Below are 19,141 nucleotides of genomic sequence, written 5' to 3' on the forward strand. Positions count from 1 at the left end.
CCAGCAGACCCTCCACCTGCAGGTCGTGGCTGCATCTGGTTAAGACGCGCAAGATCGTCCACACAGGAGCGATGCCCTCCCACTTGCCAGCGGCAGATTTGAGGGCGAGCAGCAGCGCAAGAGACACCGCAGCTGGAAAGTCCAGTCCTCGGGGCGGCGGAGCCGGACACAACCATAGGTGCCAAATGGCCCCCACGATGTGCAGCCAAGGAGGCGCCTGGGGAGGAGGTTGTTGGCTGGATGCCGCGACAGGGGCCGTCGCCCTGGGCGAGGGTCGGCTCCGGCGGAGCCGTCGGGCGGCTCCCGGGGGCGCGGCCGGCCCCGCCCCGCCCGCCGGCTCCCGCTGCCCTGGAGCGCCCCCGCGCGCAGCCGCCGGTGCCGCCCGCCCGCCCGCGGGGAGGGCGGCGGGGCAGGTGCGCGGTGGCTGCGGCGGCGTGAGCCAGCGCCGGGGCCGTGTCCGCCCGCCGCCGCCGCCCCTCCTCGCTGGCTGCTGCTGCCGCCGCCTTCCCGCCGGGAGCACCGGTTCCCTCTGCGCCGCAGCTCGCTTTCTCCTCCTCCTCCTCCGTTCCGTCCTCCCAGTGGCTCGGGAAGGCAAAGCCCCCCCGCCAGGGGCGCCCGTCGGTGGGTGCGTGCCCCCCAGCCCCCACGCTCGCCTCGCCACCGCGGCAGCCGCCGGCACAGCCCCGCTCAGCCCGGCCACCATGGCGTGCGGGAGGTAAGCGAGCTCCCCTCACCTCTCCCTTCGCGGGTCTCGCCCTCCTGCCGGCGCCGCACCTGCCGGGGCGCTGGTGGGCGGCCGCGGGGAGGGGACGGCCGGCGGGTTTCCTCCAGTGCCGGCGGAAAAGTTGCGCTGGGCGGAGGCGGAGCGGCGCCGCATTGTTGTGTGTGAGGGCGCGGGTGCTCCCTGCGGGCGGCGGCGGCGGGGCGGGTGTACTTCCGGGTTCGCACCTTTCTCCCTTCGCCACCGCCGCCGCGCCCCCTCCTCCGCCGGCCGCCGCTGCCCCCGAGCCCGCCCGCTCCGGCCCCGGCTATCCGCGCCCAAGCCGCGGGCACGGGAAAGGGGGCGCCGGGCCGCGCCGCCCGTCAAACGGGAACGACGACGGCAGCCGCGGTAGAGGAAAGGGTGAAGGGACGAAGCCGCCTCCCGCGCCGAGCGGGGCGCGGGCGGAGCGCCCCGCCGAGACCCGGTAGCGGCCGGGGCCGAGGGACCGGCCGCGGGGACGGTGCGACAGCCCGACGCCAGGGGGCGGCCCGCGCCCCGCCGACAGCCGCCGCCGGATGGCGGTGACCGCCCGGCGAGCGGCCGCGGCCGGGAGGGGCGGGCAGGGACCGGCGTGGGGCGCCCGCGGCCCGGCGGAAGGGAAGGCCAGGGGCGGAGAGCGGACTGACGGCGGGACGGGACCCGCCGGGCGACGCGTCCGCACCGAGGCGGCTAGGGAGCGAAGGATGGGGCGGAGGCGGCGCTCCCCGAAGGGTGCGGGGCTCGGCCGCCCTGCGGTAACCACCGGCGGGGCGACTGCGGCCGCGTGTCACGCGCGGCGCCGTGTGCGCGGTGCGGGGGGTTTAACGCGGGTGGCGGCGGGGCCGCCATCTTGGATAGCTCCCGCCGCGGCGCGGGGTCGGGCCGGGCGCTGCCCGCCCCCGGCGGGGCTGCGGGGACAGCGCCGGGGCCGGGCGCGTCCCTGCCGGCGAGGGGGCGGCGGGCTCTCCAGGGCACTGTGACACGCGTCCCTGCCGGCTCCGCGGGCGGCTCTGGGGTGCCTGCCAGGCACGGTGCGGGACGCGCTTCGGGGGAGAACAAATAAAGTGCCGAAATGTCTCCAACACGCTTTGCTCCTCCCTGTCCGGTTGCACGCCCGCGATTCCGCGCGGCCGCTGCCTCCGCGGTGAGGGTACGGCCGTGGTATCTCTGGGCTCCGCGGGCAGCGACCGCGTCTGAGCGCCGGCAGCTCCACTCGGCTGTTGTGTCGTTGTAGTACACCATACAGCGGGTCAGATAACCAGATATCGAGTGAGAACGTTCATCTAAAAATAAGTAAACAGCAGTAATGCGCGCATTTTGTCCAACCTATAATAAAGTATGCAATTTAGATAAATTGCATACTTTCTTATATTATCTAATTAATCTAAATAAATTGGAAAACTCCAAGTTAATTTTAATTTTAAATCTTTTTAGCTTTAATGTGAGGGAATTACCCATTTTAATCTGATAAACATATTACCTAAAGAGATTTTATTCATTTACTTGTTTCTCTCTTACCAGTCATTAGCTTGTTAGTGATGGTGAGTAAACGATGTACGATGATCTTGCAGTGATGGGACAAAACAGTAGTGCATGCTACACTGATTTGTTTACAGACTTGACTCCTTTTCCTTATGTAACTGGTCTTGCTGTTCTTTTGAAATAGGCCACTCACAGGGCTGTGGTTTTTTCCCCACCTGTTTTGGAATTTCCCATCTAGAATAGAAGTTGAAAGTATGGAGAAGTGTCCTGTCATGGACAAGTCATCAGACACTAAGGAAATAGTTACAGCTAAATTTGGTCATAGTTAATTTAAATGTAGTTGTGTATACTTTTAGTGATACCTGAATATAACATTGTACTGAAGTGCAATGGTGCATGTTTACTCTTTGATTGATACTTGTATGCTTGGTATTTATTTTCTGAAACAGTACTGAAAAAAACAAGCAAAAACTTAAAGCTTCAGAGGAGATAATACTGACAAACTTGTTTGAAAAATTATTTGTAATATATGCAGCTTAATTCTTCAAAGGATGATGATTTGTTTTTCCCTTTGGTATAAGAGTAGTATGAATCAATGTTGAATTAAATTATGACCTAAATTATTAATACACCAGGAAGTCAACTTTCCTTTGCTGTAGTCAAATGAATCATGTATGTAATGGCAAAAGTAGTGATTATACCTCATGTTTGTCCCGTGTAGTAGTTACAGAAATGCAGGTGTACTAAAAACTCTGCCTGTGTGTGTAGATCAAAAGTAATTGCCTTCTACTCTGATCATTTTAAAATACTTTCTGTAAAGGACATGTGCTGCTGTCTCACTTTTATCAAAACTTTTTTTTTTAATTTTAATTAATCTGAAAATTTATTAGCTGGCATGTACTGAGAATTTCATGGGAGGGATGACAGTGATGCATAAATGAAGAAGGAAACCCCACATGCTCTCCCTCCTAGGCCTGAACAGCTGCAGTGTAGGCCATTTGCAGGATGCAGTGGTAAGGTCACACGCAGTGTTTCATATTGCATCGCCGAGCGCAGAAGTGAATTTTGAAGCCTAAGCGGTTAAGCCATTTGTTCCTCCTGTTTTTGTGCTTTGTAACCCGTGGCAGCGTTTTGTTTGAGCGGCAGCCGAAGCCCCGGCGCGCCCCTCGGGCGGGGAGGCGAGGGAGGCACCGCGCGTCGCTGCGAGCAGGGCGCTGGGCCGGGGGGTGGCTTCCAAAGGAGCCGCTTCCCCTCTGCGGGGAGCCGCGCGTCCCCCGCGGCCGGCGGAGCGCGGCGGGGCGGCCGTGCCGCCCGAGGGGTGACCCGCGGGCCGCGCCGAGGGCCGGCGGCGGGCGCGGCCCCTCCTCCGTGGGCGCGGCGCTGTCCGCGGTGCTGAACCCGCGGCCATGTTACTGCCGGGCCGGCTGCCCCGCACGGCTCTCGGGGATGCCCCGCACGGCTCTCGGGGATGCCCCGCACGGCTCTCGGGAGCGCTCGCACCCGCGGCCTGTATGGAATGCACTGTATCGCGCCCGTGTCGGATGCTGACAGCAAAATCAATGGCAAATACTACAGCGGTTTCTCCTTCGGAACACGACTCTCCCAGCAACGCAGATTGTTTTGTAGCCAACTTGGAAAGCTTAATGTTACCTATGTGAAATGGAAATGAAACCAGCAACTAGACAAGAACTTGGTATTCACTGTTGTTAACCACAGGTTCAGTTTATAAAAGGACGTTCTGAAAGTGAATATCAAAACAGCATGTCATCAGTGGGAATGAAATAACCACTCATGGCACAAAGAAGGTTCAGGAAAAAACAGGTATCCATTAGAAGCAAGGCAAACACAGGCATAAGGTTTTCTCCTTTTTTCCTCTAAAAAAGACAGATTTAGAAAGGTGTGCTGTCTAGCAGATCCTTTTTTCGAAATTCACTTTAATGTGCTGCAACATCTCTACTACATGAAAAAGAATTAAAAGCTTTTTTTCATCTCAGAGACAAGCATTCATTTTCTGTAATTGCACACTGGATGTTTCAAATACAGTTGCACAATAAAAAGCAAATATGCTCCTCTGGTGTGATGTGTAGAGGCTGACAAAAAAAAAAAGACAAAACCATCATAGTGTGTTTCATATGGGAAGATAACACTTTTAAATATATACATTCTAAAAATGTAAATTTTTCTAAAAATAGAATTAATTGATATGCAGAATGAATTGACCTTCAAATTAAAGGTCAGAGGTGACAAACCAGGACAAAGGTCATGCAGCTCATTTTCAATCAGTCAGTTTCTAGTTTTTTCATAGTTGAACAAAAGCTTAATTATATAGAAGAGTAAGGACTGTAATATTTAACTAGTGAATTCTAACAGAGACCTAGAAGTAGTTTTAGACAATTCCCTATTTTCTTGAATGTAGTTCTATTAGGGAATTAGTTGTGCTGTTACTGATGTAAAATGCATCTGTCTTAAATTAAAATATTTAAATGCATTTCCTAAGTTAACGTGATAATCCACCATCTGTACTTAATATTCCTACTTCAGAGATGAGAGGGTTGTGTAGCCATTTTCTGATTTTTCAATGATTTTAGCAAAAAAAAAAAAAAAAAAAATCCTGCTTGTGCTATTGTTTCAATGTTAGATTACAGGTCCATTCATTTTGGCATTCATGCATATAATTATCATTTCTAGCTAACCACTTCCCCATAATCCTACTTCCAGTCTGCAGCATTCTGTATGTCCATACGCAGTAATTAGAGAGACCTAATACCTGACTGTTTAACTAGTATGTGTCTGTGATTATTACTTTATTACATGCACTGTCTAAGATTCAGTGTTCTAACAATTTGAAGGTTCAGTCTTTATATCAGTAATATCACATTTAGACTAAACCAAGCTTTCATAAATATTTTGAAGGTATTTTACAAATATTCTATAGGCTAACCATATGCAGTAATGAAACACCTAAGGATAACTGCTAGAAATTCAACTGTTAAAATTTGTACCCTTGCTCCCTAAGAATTTTTTATCAGATATTAGGTTTTTGCTTTCTTTTCAGATACTGTATGTCCTGTACCTACTTCAAATACTGATGTGTACATTGTTTTTAAAGTTTTCATCTTTTCTTTTAGAGATTGTGAATTTTAGTTGTATATTACTGATGTTCTTGTTTACTTTTTTTTCTGGTTTGAATTAATAACATATCTCCACTAAAGTTTATTAAAAGTGACCACTGCATTACTTTATCTGTTCAGTTGTTTTAAACAATAGCTCAGTCAGAAGCCATTGACATACAGGACTGATGTCCACTCTAGTTGAAATTGGAAGGATGTGCCTTGAACTATCCACTCTTCTAGGAAAGTGAATATTGGTGTTTAAAATACAGACACTCATCTGCTCTTTAACTTCTACAATGTTTGATTTGATTATTTTAATGGACAATATGCACAGCAGTACTTGATAAGCATATTGCAAAATACAAATTATTATAAAATCCATCATTAGTAGTGCTCTCAAGTAATAATTAAAAAACCCAGTAAAAATGAAGAAAGGAGATTCTGTGGTTTGTAGTTAAATAGATATGCAAATAAGACAGAAGTTCTGTGCAAAGGAAAAGATATGTGAAGATGTGTGAATTCCATCAAAACAAGCGTTGATGTAAAACATCTCAGGAGATCTGAACAAACCATAATACAATTTTTATAAAAGTAAATAAAAATTATTCATTTTTTAAAATAAAACTTGTAGTGCCATCACTTTTGATGGGGTGATGTTAAAATCCTACTTGGCTGCAGTATTTTTATAACCCAAGTGAAAGTTGTAAGTTGTACAAATACTGAATTCAGCTTGTCATAATAGTCGTTCTTAATTTGACCTTTAGCAGGTTTTTTTTTTTTCAGTACTTCATTTGGCATTGTTTTGTTTGCAAATAGTTATCAAGTGGGGGAATAATAACTTACTCTCTATATGTAATAATTCAGTGATCAAGCTCTGAAAAATGTTACATACCTATGATTTGAGAATTAGGGCTTTTAAAGTTCTTTTCCTTACAAAGTACTGACATGTAGTAATTTAGGAAGTACAAAGAAAAATCATCTGAAAACATGTAATAAGATCACAAAGTAGTTTTTTCATTGTTTCATTTGCTGTATAGCAAATCAGTGTGTAGCAATTTCAAATGTTCTTGCTAACAGTAAACTGGGAACAAAATACTTTAAATATGTAGGAAGTAGAACAGCAGTTATCCATTTTTACATAGTGTGTTTAAAAATTCATGTTTGGATCACAAAATATTGTTTGAAACATGCCTGCTTTACATTCCTTTTTAATTCAATAATTATGATCATTGTTTAGTATATGTATATTCAAATGCCGACCATAAGAAATTGCAGATTTTACTAAATCACATACACTAAATATGAGAATTGTATATAAGTAATTGCAATCCTTTAAACAAAAATAACCTTTTTCAGCATATTCTATTGTTAAGTATCATTTATGTTTTAAGCTAAATAAATGCTAAATAGTTTTTATTGCTAAAATAATTGTCAGTACAGTAGTAGCATTTAATTTTGAGGAGAAACTCTGATCCTAGAATTGTCAGGCTTTCATTGGCTCCCATTCTGATATTGTGTGGAGTTCATTACCTTTTTTATTGCCCAAAAGAATCAGATTCCTAACAATGGTGGAAGCAGGTTTTAGCTTTCTTTGTTCTAGTTCTCACTGTAGTCAAATTACATTCTTACACATAATTAAAAGGTGTGTAACTGGATGTTGGTTTGTTAATTTCCTAAAAACTAAGATATGCTTAGCCTCTTTTATATCAGAAAAAAAGCATATCTCGGCTATTGCCTAGCTGTGTTATTTACTTGAAGCTGTAGTTACCCTCCTTCAGATCAGTGACGAAAGTGAGTGAAATTAGCAAAGAAAGCTTAAGTTTTCAGTTGGTGGTAATTCAATTAATTTTCTTAAATCAGCATTGTGAAAATATTTTAAAATATCTCGCACATGCTTGCTTTCATCTTCACATGCTAGAAAAATACTGTAATGGTGTATAAACAGAAGCATGGAAGAAAAGCAAAGAAAATTATGGCTAAGCAAAGAATAAAATTGTGAGAGCTTTCAACTTTATCCACCCTGTGATTACATAAGGACATTAACACTAGAATGTACCTTTTCAGGAAATGTTAATTTTTCTTATATATGTGTTTCAAAGTAACTATATTGAACTGAATGAAATGAAAAGGGCAAAAAAAGAGAACAGTAAATAAGGTTAATTTTTACTGACTGGTTCAAATGACAGCAAAGTTTGTTACTATATCTTAACTGGAGTGTGTGTATGTGTATATAGATACATTTTAAAAGCTCATGTTTTATGCCCTTACTAAGCTTGGGTTCTGTTCACAGAGTTTTAAAATTTTGTATACTTTGCAGCATTCATCCATTTAAGTCTTCATTCCTGATGAGTTAACTGAAAGAAGATCCTTTCAATACTGGAATATTTTCCCCTATTCCTTTGCATCACTATTTTCCTTGTTTGTTACAAAATAAAGGATTGGTGGGTTTTCTTTTCTAGTTCTTCTGCTCTCTAATCATACTTACAGTACCCAGCATTCTTTAAAAAAATACTGCTGGCTTTACTTTGGAAGAAAAGAGTCCCCTGGCTACCACTATGAAAGAAACAAGTTTAACATATTAATTTTTCTTTTCAATTTACTTTTGGAGGAAAGCGTATGTCTTACTTAAGTGGAGTAACTATTTATGTCTGCTTTACTTTCTTCCAAACAAACAATGTTTCTAAATCCTTTGGCAGCAAACCTGCTTAAGGTAATGAATTCAAAACAATCCATATTTCAGAGAATTCATTTTAAATAGATATAAACTTGCTATTATTTTTTACCGATTCATAAGTTGTCTAAAATAGATTATATGAGCTGTAAAGTCAGTTGAATTACAGAATGTGCTACTTGTTAAGGGAAAGTGGATTACATTTGTTGGGTGTCTGTCAGCGTACCTTTAACTGATACTGCACTTTTCATTGTATTTCCTATTTTCATTGTATTTAATTTCCAGCAATAATTCCATATGGTGTTCTCTTGCATTAATTTTCATGCTTACTGTTGCAATATCCTTCCACATGCTATGAATGCCTCATTAAAATAAGGATTGCTTTCAAAGCTAGTGACTTTTTCTCTGAAAACATCATATTGTCTAGTACACAATTCCTCAGCAGCATTTACTTACTTACTTGGAGGTACAAAGTTCATGTAAATACCAAGATAGTTTCAGAAGTAAAATGCCAAAGTAATTATTTGGTTTGTACAGGCATAAGCAGGCACAGGAGAGTTCACCATGAGCCATTCCAGAGCCCAAACCTGCTTCCATTTAAATCAGGGACTGATTTTGTATGTCTTTCAGTAGGATATAGTAAAATACATGCCAGAATAGTTTCTCATTTAAACTTTCTATTTACATGAGTTCATAGAGTTGAAATGACCAGGCTCTTCTACACTAACACATCTTATGCCAAGCTTTAAGTATTGTATCAGGAAGCTTTTTGTAGTAACTATAAAAGAATTAGATATCCATTTTTCTGCTTAATAGTCTATTATGTGACCCTCTAGAATATGTAATGCTTAAAAATGTGTTACAAAATGACAATACTGGAAACAATAATAACTTGTCCTGTTTTCTGCTACAGTTTTTAAGAACTGTACTTTGTTCCTTTGAATCCAAACACCACTCCCCCAAATACTCATTTTTAATCCCCTCATAAACTGAAGCAGGCTATGTTCTAAAGCCAAGAATGGATCCTTTACTTTATGCTTGCATATTTCATTATGTTGCATAAATAATGCAGGTAAATCTGAAAGACACAAAAGCCACATAGCCACAGGCTGGCAGAACAAAGAAGCAGATACAAGAGATTGGGCTTCAGTGCTTGAAGGTGTAAAAGCAGAGTTAGGTTTAATACTAGACAAAAGTCTACACAATTCCACTGGAAAACTTAAGTTACTACAAAAGAAGAGCTGAATCAGCTTGCCAGTTGTTGCACTGAAACTAAAGATTGTACCATCCTCTTTTCCAATTTCTGGTGTTGGAAAGGATTCAGGATATTTTACTGTAAGGGAAAAGAAGTTAGAGAAAGTTGGTTCTCATTTGTCTTTGTTCTTTCTTCTGACTTTGCTCACTTCTGGAAGGATATCCAATTTTATTTTTTGTTTTTTAGTAAGAGAGCAGGATAGCTGTCCAGACGTTCTCTTAAATTGAAAAAAAAATTACAAAATTCAGATTTCTCTAAAACAGAAGAGAATTGGGATTATATCTAAACAGGTTGATACTGCAATTCTTTTTCTTTTTGCATGGGTTTTAGTTAACATAGTTTATTCAAAAAGACAGTAGAGGGTGACAGGAGGACAGGCTTGTGGCAGGTGAGTTTGTGCATGCTTCTGAGTATTCATCCTTCATTTGTTAAGCAAACTGGACAGCCTAAGTAACAAGTATAGTCCGAAACAAAGGTATTTTTGTTAATGCTTCATGCCATCTGCAGCGTTTTTTTCTGTGTAATATTTTTGTTGACATTATACAAAATAAGTATAGCCTTTTTCAACTAAAGCAAAAGTGCACCTCTTTGAAGTTTCAGTCAAGTCACACATCTGTATTTGTATGACTGATTTTGTTTAGATTGAGGCCTAGAATTTAATATTATTACATACTGTGCTCTGCAGTTTTATAAGTCTAAGTCTTTTAAAATGCTAAAAGCATTTTTCTGTTGATACTCATAAGTTGGCATTGAGTTAGTATTTCGACCATGAAAACATCCAGGGGAATTATTTTTATTGGCTTTTCTTAAATAATATACAAGGTATGACTTGATTGTTTAATATGTAAAATTTAAGCATAGTAAAGGCAACTCACTAGTTCTTAGGTTACCTACTGCAATTAAATATTGATAAAGGAAAATAACACCTTCCAATATTCTGCAAATCTGTGTCTTTTCCCTGTTGTCATCAACTATGTAGCTTTCATAAGAGACAAATGAAAGGATCAATGCTTTTACTGGTGCTGGGGGCCGGGAGGGAAAGCAGCACTTGATTTTTGTCCTTACACCTTGGTTATCTCACTGTGATTCTGATGAGCTAGGTAAGTCTCAAACAGTAGGTTTACAGGTCACTTCCTAGAGTCAATGCCCTGGCATTTTTGGCCTCCTAATGAGCCGTTAAACTGGAGATGAGGTAATTAAATACGGTAGACTGGGACAGTGTATGCGGTACTGACTCCAGCTCTCTGATTTTAGGTTCCTCAGAAGACGATGAGGTCATTCAAGAAGGTCTCCTCAGGCTCAGGTCAGTCTTCTCTCCAGCGTCTTACGTGGCTGACTGTGTATCTGTAAAACAGGTACTTCAGCACTTCTGTCCCGCTGACTCTCATGAACGTAATCAATTGGGTGGGATGGGGAAGAATCGCTAATTTTGTGCACAGGCTTCAGAGTTCTTGTTGGATGCAGCTTTGAGTGTTCTGCTTCTGTAAGAAAAATAAACAATTACATAAGGAAAGTTTATTTACAGTAACCCTATGTCACATACCTGTCGCAAATGGTGGAAGCCCATGGGTTTGTATGAGCGCGGCGGGACCACCACCCCGGCAGACGCGCCGGTGGTCGCACACACCCCAATCACTGACTGAAATTTAAACTCGTGGAGTTACTTCCGTGCCGCTTTCACACTACCGCCACGCACCTCCTCCGACCGCGACGCCTCAGCAGTGCCGTCTGCCCAGGCCCCTGTCCGCCCGTCTGCGCCCCTGCCCGCCTGTCCATCCCCCCTGCCCACCCGTCCGGCCTCTGTCCGCCTGTCCATCCCGCTCACGCCCGTCCGGCCCCTGTCCGCCTGTCCATCCCCCTGCCCGCCCGTCCATAGCCCCTGCCCGGGCGCCCGCCATGCCCGCCCGGGGCGGCGCATGCGCGGGCCGGGCGCGGAGCTCCCCGCGGAGCGGCGCTGCGCCCCTGAGGGACGGACGCGCGTCCCGGGGACACTCGTGAGCCCGCACCGCGGGACGCGCTCTCTGCAGCGGTGGACGGCCTGGGACGGGCGGTAGCAGGCGCCAGGTGTTGTGCTGGGGCGGGAGGAGCTGTCCGTGTCCCCGCCGGGATGCCGCAGGGCAGAGCGCCCGTCGGGGAGGATGACGCGCGTAAGCCGCGTCCCGCCTGAGGAGACGGGCTGAGCGAAAGCGCCCGGGTCGCGGAGCCGCCCGCTCATCGTGCTGCGCCTGCCGGGCGGGAGGCGAAGCGGTGACCCCGGGCCGTGCAGCCGGTCCCTCCGCGGGGGCCGGCGTTCCCGGCGGGGCGTCAGCCCTGTGGGTCTCCCGCGACGACTTCCAGAGCCTCCTTAAATCCCCCGGGGAAGCGGCGCTATCAGTTGCAAATCCGCAGCTGAGAGACGGTTAATGTACGTGAGACCACATCCTGCATCCGAGCTCTCCGAGCGAGCGCCTCCCGCGTTCTCCTGCCCGCGGATCCTGCGCGGCATCCCAGTAAAAATGACAGTACTTTTCGGAGTCCCCCGCAAACCCCGGCACGCCCAGCAGGGCGGGCCCGCGCCGCACCCACGGCCGCCGCTTCTGGTTCCAACAGAGCGTGTTCGTAAAGCTCATGCTTGTAACCGCGCTCCGACCCCCAGTTCGAGCAGCGGCTCTTGCCAACCTCGGCGAGGGCTGCCCCCTCCCCGTGAGGGAGCAGGGGCGGGCTCCGGGCATCCGGGAGCGCCCGCCTTGGGTGTGACGGCTGAGGAGCGCCGGAGAAGCTAAAAAACGGAGCTGCTGCGGCGGGCGGGAGTGAGGGGAGAGAGGCGCTTTCGGCGCCCTGAAACTGCATTTCCCGAAAAGAGCCGCGGTTCGGGACGGGCGCGGTGCGAAGGCGCCTCCATAAAGCCTGTAACTGCATACCCGCAGTCGCACGTCGGGCAAATCCCGTCCGTGCTCGATCCGAGCCGTGGCAGCGCGCAGTTGGGCCGGCGCTGTGTTTTGTTTAAAAACATAATTACAAATTGCATATTTTCTACTATTAATGCTCGCGATTTAAAGACAGGGTAATAAGCTCGACCAGGGGAGCTGGCAGTGTCCTGAGAGCGTCCGACCCTGCTCTCCCAAAGGCGCGGGCAGGCACGCCGCCACGTCCCCGCTGAGAAGGAGCCGCATTTTCTGGGAAGTGTTAAACAAAAGCCCGGGGGCAAAACCCGGCTTTAGGGCAGGATTGCGGGGGCAGACCAGCCGCCTCCCGGGCCCTGCCGGAGCGCGGCCGCTGGATCCCCGAGCCCCCGCGCCGGGCGGGCGCCCGGCTCTGGCCCTGCCCGGCGGAGGAGCAGCGGTGGGAAGCGGCCCCTGATCCCCATGGATCGCGCCGGGAGCGGGGCCCGCGGGTCCCTGGCCGCCCCCGGCCTCGACCCGGGCGCTGCGCGGTGGCGGAAAGGGAAAGCGGCTTTGGCGCCCAAAATGTAGGTGAGAGGGTTTTGGCGGGAACAGCTCCGCACCGACACAGCTTCCCAGCCGTAGGAGCAGCGGGAAAGGCCCCCTCCCACAGCACATCTGGGAAGAGCCGGTGTCGGTGGAGACCGTGTAGAAAAAACACGACGGGCATCTTAGGCGGTCCAACATCGGCGGGGCGGCGCCGAGCAGCCCAGCCCGGGCAGCGCAGAGAGGGGGCAGGGGCGCCGCGGCGCCGTCCCTGCCCCTCCTGCCTGCCCGTCGGCGAGGAGCGCTGGCTGCGCTTTGAAATGGGAAGTGGTAGGAGCACCCCGAGCTCTGCTTTCAAGTGTAAAACACGCGTTTTGTTTCAAATGCACAAATGCACGCTGCTCCGTCATTAGTTTGGATTTTTGTGGGGGTTTTTTTTCCCTGTTTTTTCCAGGAATTTTTTTTTTTTTTTTTTTTTTTTTTTTTTTAGGTGGGGGTATTTTTTGAGAAGGCGAGTAGTACTTGGGTGGGGGGGGGGGAGTTGTGCGGTTTTTGCCTTGTTTTGGTTTTGTTCAAGGGAATAGAAGAAACCGAAGTTAGGACTTTAAAAGCTTTAGGAAGGTGACAAATAGGAAATCCAACACCACTGGTTTTGGTTTCATAGTTTCAAGAGAGCTCTTGCTGTGCATGTAGAAAGACAATGATTCCAGCTTCCTATAATTGTCTTTACCAAAATTAGCATCTATTTAGCGAAATGTAAGGATAGAAATAGATTTTTAAAACATATAAACTATTACCATTAAACAAAGTTTTTTCACGAACTGTCTTGTTCCGTAGGGTTTTCTTTCCCCCTCCTCTCAGAATGAAATTTGGAAGGGTTTTGGTTGGGGTTCTTTTTCTTTTGAATTTTTTTTTTCTTTTACTCGGAGAGTTCCCAGCTGGCAACAGCTTCTCTACCTTCCACAAAACTTGAAAGGCTGATGTCCCTTGCAGGAAATGAATGAGTCGATAACATCTGACACCAGTGACCAGTCCAGTGACCCCAACCTTAATTCCACTAATACTGGAGGCCTGAAAATCTCAGTAAAGACACATCGCAAATCCCACCCCCCTCCATTTTACAAAATCTGCACTTATTTTGCAACCTAAGAAAAACTTTGCAACCAATATATTTACATTCATTTATTTACGTGGTTTTGTAGCCGTTCATTTATTGACCGAAGAACATATAGTAACTTTTCTTTCCACTGAAATTTGCTAACAAGACATTTTGTCCATTTAATGACCTCAATCAACTCGTTTGTGTCTGTTTAACCAATATTCTAGCCTCTAAGGAATTGCTTTTTTTATACCGAATACCGGTAAAATAAATTAATCTTTTAAAATAAAGACTTTTAAAACGTTATTAAAGGGGTATTTTTTTGTCTTTTCGAGGGGAGTGGCATAGGGATCTTGTATTTTATAAATTTGCCATTCTGCCACAAGATATGTAGTCTCGGGCAGTTCAGGTAAGAGGTGTAAGAATTGTTTTCTTTCGGTAACCCTAATTTCATTTTCATAACTGCGGTTTCACGTGTATTAAAATCGCGTACATTTATGATATATTAGATATCGTCCGGGTCATAAGATCCAAGCATATAAAATTACTGGAGATTTAATATTGCAAAATAATCGCTATTGTAAGGGGGGGAAGGAGGTTATGAGCCAAAAGCAGTGGTATGTTGCACGAATGCGTAAAGCAGGTCAGTGTAGGAAATCGACTTGACTGTTGAAATAACCTATAGGAAATTTACGGTTGAAGACTGCAAAGGAATTTCAGGATTTAAAGCTTCTGCTCCACTTGTCAGGGTGCTTATATTTGTACACTCTTGCCCACCCTCGCCTCTTTCTTGCAAACCATCACACGGAGCTTCCACCTTGGTGTTTCACACAGAAATGAGGCGCTAGCAGGGGAATTGACGCTTTCCTGAAAGGCAACAAAAGGAGTAAACAGGCCCATGGGGGCAAAGGCGTTCCCCTTAATTGGGCAGACTGATCGACGCCACTTCCCAAACAACAGCAAGTGCTTTGCAAATGCATAAGCCCCTTGCATTCAGGTTCTGCACGGATCAGTTTGTTGCCTTGGCTTTTGTTTGTGTGTCCTTGGGATAAGAGAGGATGCTGGGGGGAGGTTAAAAAGAAAGTCGGAGTCCAGGTTTTTACAAGGTATGAGCAACGTTTAAAGCACACACATACACAACACACACACATATATGTATATATGCATGCGTATAAATTCCGCATGGAAAGACAGGTTAACGCGTGTAGGTGGTGATGAAGACAGAATACTTTCATCTGTAATTTTACCCTTAAGGAGATGGACAGGTGGAAAAACAAAACTAATTCTCCGCTGTTTGTTTTTCACGTTCATAAAATATTACTTTAAAAGCGTTTGGCCGTGCGTACAGCCGCAGGAAGGGCTGGAGGGCAGGGCCATAGCAGTGTACCTGTGAGCGCGGTTATAAGCATGAGCTTTACGAACACGCTCTGTTGGAACCAGAAGCGGCGGCCGTGGGTGCTGTTACCCAGCCCGTTACACATCACACTTTTCTTCTCCGAATTGGGTCCCCCATCCCGCTGGCACTGAAGACTTAAAACAGCACTCCCCGGTCACCGTTATTTCTCCCCTCTTTGTCCTCTTCCCCCGAGGCTTTTTTTTTTTTTTTTTTTTTTTTTCCGCCCTCTTCTCCAGTAAATCCCTCTCTCTGTCAGTCCTCTCCCAACTGCTGATTCAGGTTCACTCCAATTCTCGGCTTGAAAACTGGGCTCTTATTTAGGAAGTCATTAATCACATCCCCTCCCCCGGAAAGAGATGGCGGAGAAACCTGTGAAGTACAATTCCTCGCCCCATCCCCCCTCCAGAAATGTTGTGAAACGCTAGATCTCCGCACATTCTGGGGCATATTAAGGTGATACCGCGTTTCCGGCGCGCTTCTAATTTGAATGCGAAATTAGTAACGATCCAGTTGCGCATCTGCCCGCGCTGTGCGCAGAGGGTGCCACAGATGCCTGCCGGCGCTCGCCGTGCGTGTGTACACACACGTGTATCCCGGGTCCATGCCTGCACACACGCGTGTCCCCTGTCCGGGAGCATCTCGCCTTCGTGTGCGTACGCGGAGCCCGCCTGCGGTGGGCACAGATACCCCCATAATCTCCTCCGCACGGCCGCCCCTGCGTGCAGCTGTTGTTCAGTGGGCTGTATCTAGAAACACACGGATCTTCCTACGGATTTCTGCATGCACGGGAGGGCAGAACCCCCAGAATAATACGTCATCTCGATTTACCGTAAAGAAGCGTGCAGATTAGCTGTCCGAAAAGGAAGGAAAAAAAAAAAAAAGCGCCGCGTTGGAAATTTCTTGTTCATTCATAAATTATTTTGGTGTGTCAGGCTACTTGAAATAGCGATTGGCTGCTCCTGCCTGCTGCCAACCCCTTAAGGATCCGATGCGAAATTAGTAGCAAGAAAGCATGTAATTGACCGAGTCACGTGTGCGCAGGGGGCCAGAAACGGAGCGAGAGAGACGGGGAAAAATCAAAAGAGGGAAAGCACATTAGACCATGCGAGCTAAATTTGCGATCGTTCAAAATCAGGATGTTAGATTAATGCAGAAGACCACTTCGATCCACAGGGAAAGTTTTCATCTCACGAGTTTGGAGCAGAGGGCCCGTGGGGCAACATGGCCGAAGGTTAATTTTCTTTTTCTATTGTTTTACTATGATTTTCGCTCGCTCGCTCTCTCCCCCTCTCCCCCCCTCCCCCCACCCCTTTTTAACCCAACTATGCATTACCCTTTTTTAGCAGCTCGCGCAAGGGGGCTTTCTCCAAACCCATTGTTACCCAGCTCAGAAACTGTTCCGTACCGCCCACACCGATTCACAACTTGAAAAGCTTTCAGGGGGCTATTGTTTGAATTGTTCCTGTTTGATTAAGCACAGTTGCAGTGGTGGGATGAGAAAACGGCCGTACACCTGTCCCAACTTTAATCGAAAGTTTATTCCTAGGAGGGATAGATACACGTTGGAAAATAGTGGTTTCGGCGCTGCATGTGCAATAACCAGTTGTGCAATCTACCCAATTTTGCTTATTCTCTCTCCTCCACCCCTCCTCGGCCGGCCTCCCCCCTCGCCCCCCGGTCCTGCGCCTTGCGAGGAGAGACTAATTGGGCTGAGAATTTCTATTGAGAAATGGGATCGGTCTTAAACCAGCAATATTCAAGTAAAGTATCGCGTTCCGTGCTGTAATGTGGCTGAAAGATGGAGTTAAATGGCAAAATACACGTATGTACAGAAACGTGGGCTGCCCTGGGCTCAGAGAGAGGGAGAGCCTCCGAGCGCAGTGTTTCCTCTCTGTAACCTCCGGTGATTTAATTTTTTTACGTATTTTGGGGAGAAGGTTGTTTATTTTAGGATTTAGGAAAAATACGCACTTTTCACTGTTTGCTTTTTGATTTTGTTTTCTTCGGCCCCCCCCCCCCCTTTTTTTTTTTTTTTTTTTCCCGTTCCGTTTGTAGTAACTGTTTTATACAGCGGCAAAAGGATGTTACCAGAATTTAACTCTTTGCTTTGCATCTTGTCCCTCTCTTCCTTCTTTTTCTCCCCCCTTCCCCCCCACATCCCCCGCCTTTCCCTCTACCTCAGCAGGGGCGAGTAAAGGTGGAGACGAACCCGGGAAGTTGCCGGAGCAGGAAGAAGAAGAGGAATCCCAGGTTTTGCACGGAACCGGCCATTGCAAATGGTTCAATGTGAGAATGGGATTCGGGTTCATCTCCATGAGCAACCGAGAGGGAAGCCCCTTGGAGTCTCCAGTTGATGTCTTTGTACACCAAGTAAGACCCGTTTTTGTCTTCCATCTCAGCCTGCCACATTTGGTTGAGCTCAGTGGGACTCCGGTTTTATGTGAAGAGAAGTAACCTATTTTTTCTAGGTATTTAAGTACATCGGTAGTTAAAGAGTTGCCTTAGGTAGTGGTTTTGTTGGCAGTGTACAATTTGAGTAAATAAGGTCGTTAGATTGTGCTTAGTCTCTGTGGCTGGTGATTTGTGCAAGGGTATAATGTTTCTTCGTATCTTCCTCCTTGGGTAGAAAAGTCTCCTGTGGTTTTTATTTATTTTCAAATGTCACACTTTTTAACAAGGTTTATCATTTGTCACCAGACTGATCAGGAGCAGATATGCCTTTCCTTGGAAACTGTTTAAAATTAAGCTGGAAAAAGGATAAATAAATGTCGGGTTTCATTCAGATAACATTTGAGTACAGTTTTAAACGGTTTACTTGTAAACCTCGAATTACTTTTTAAAAGCTCATCTGAGATTAGTTAGTGAAATTAAGACATAATTATGGTGTTATTTTGCAGTAATTCAGACCTGAGAGTGTCCCTGTGGTGATACTCTGAAGCCTGTATGTGGTTTGGTTGGTTGATTTTTAATTATTCCTTTCTAGGGAGAGAAAAAAAAGTAATCATTAAGTATTCAGACCAAAAAAGTGTCTCTGTAAGGCTGTTGGGGAGACAAGGGGTGTATGGTCCATGGTTTTAATTTTAAGCAGCATGGTTGGTTTTGTGTTTTGAATGTGGAAACTAGTATGAATGCCTTTGTTATAAATGAAAATTTGTCCAGCCAAATTAATATGAAAAATAAAATATTTATTTTACAATCAAATTTTATCTAGCCAGCCACAAGGAAAGAACAGAGCCGAGCCCGGGGTCGGCCCTGGGTGTGCAACAAAGAGGTCAGCCTCAGCAGAGGTTTTCCTCTCTGCCCACACACCTCCATCCTGGTACAAGCAGTTTTTATAGGGAAAATTCCGCCTGAGGCTAAGATTTCAGTAATTAGTCTTTTCTTCTATTCAGAGTCTATATGTTAATAAGATTTTCTTTTTTGGTGATGAGGGAGAACAAATCACTGTCTGGAGTTTGTTGAATCCTTTGATGAAATTTACGGGAACGCTGTATTCACGCCTCAGGATTTCCATGATATCCATCTCGGGTCGTTTACGCGAACGATCAGCACCTGGGGTTTCTGTATCTCCCCAGACATGGCCCATCTCCTGTCGAGTACCTTCTTACTTGTAAATCAGTTTCCAATCTACACCCGGTCTCACCTGCGCCTGTGAGGGGGGGAAATCCTAATACAAACATGCATACTCTAACAAATATTCAATATCACATATATCATATTAGAAATGGCGCAAATTATATCTACTACACATAACAATCCCCCACCTTTTATATTAACCTATTAATTTGCGCCCTACTTTTTATTTTATTCGATATAAAACTACAGAGTTTATATATATTTTAGTCTTCATTTGGGATTCTGTGGTAAGATTTGTGGGTTTGTGTCTTTCTTTTATTTGTCTCAACTACTCATTTATTTAGCACCCACCCGGTATGTTTTCTCTATTATACACATATTAAATTTGTTTGGGTTATAA

The 19,141-nt window shown here is 46.2% G+C and overlaps 1 protein-coding gene across 1 annotated transcript in view; it reads left to right on the forward strand.

The window, feature by feature from the left end:
• Window positions 1–583: 583 nt before the first annotated feature.
• Window positions 584–19,141, forward strand: part of LIN28B (lin-28 homolog B) — a 105,650-nt gene continuing 87,092 nt past the window's right edge. Inside the window, exons 1-3 of the mRNA XM_030267658.4 lie at window positions 584–715; window positions 10,518–10,566; window positions 17,351–17,535. Coding sequence (XP_030123518.3) covers window positions 10,533–10,566; window positions 17,351–17,535 — 219 coding nt within the window. The 5' untranslated portion in view covers window positions 584–715; window positions 10,518–10,532. The remainder of the gene's footprint in view (window positions 716–10,517; window positions 10,567–17,350; window positions 17,536–19,141) is intronic.

Source organism: Taeniopygia guttata, chromosome 3 (assembly GCF_048771995.1).
Source record: "Taeniopygia guttata chromosome 3, bTaeGut7.mat, whole genome shotgun sequence".
NCBI lineage: Eukaryota > Metazoa > Chordata > Aves > Passeriformes > Estrildidae > Taeniopygia > Taeniopygia guttata.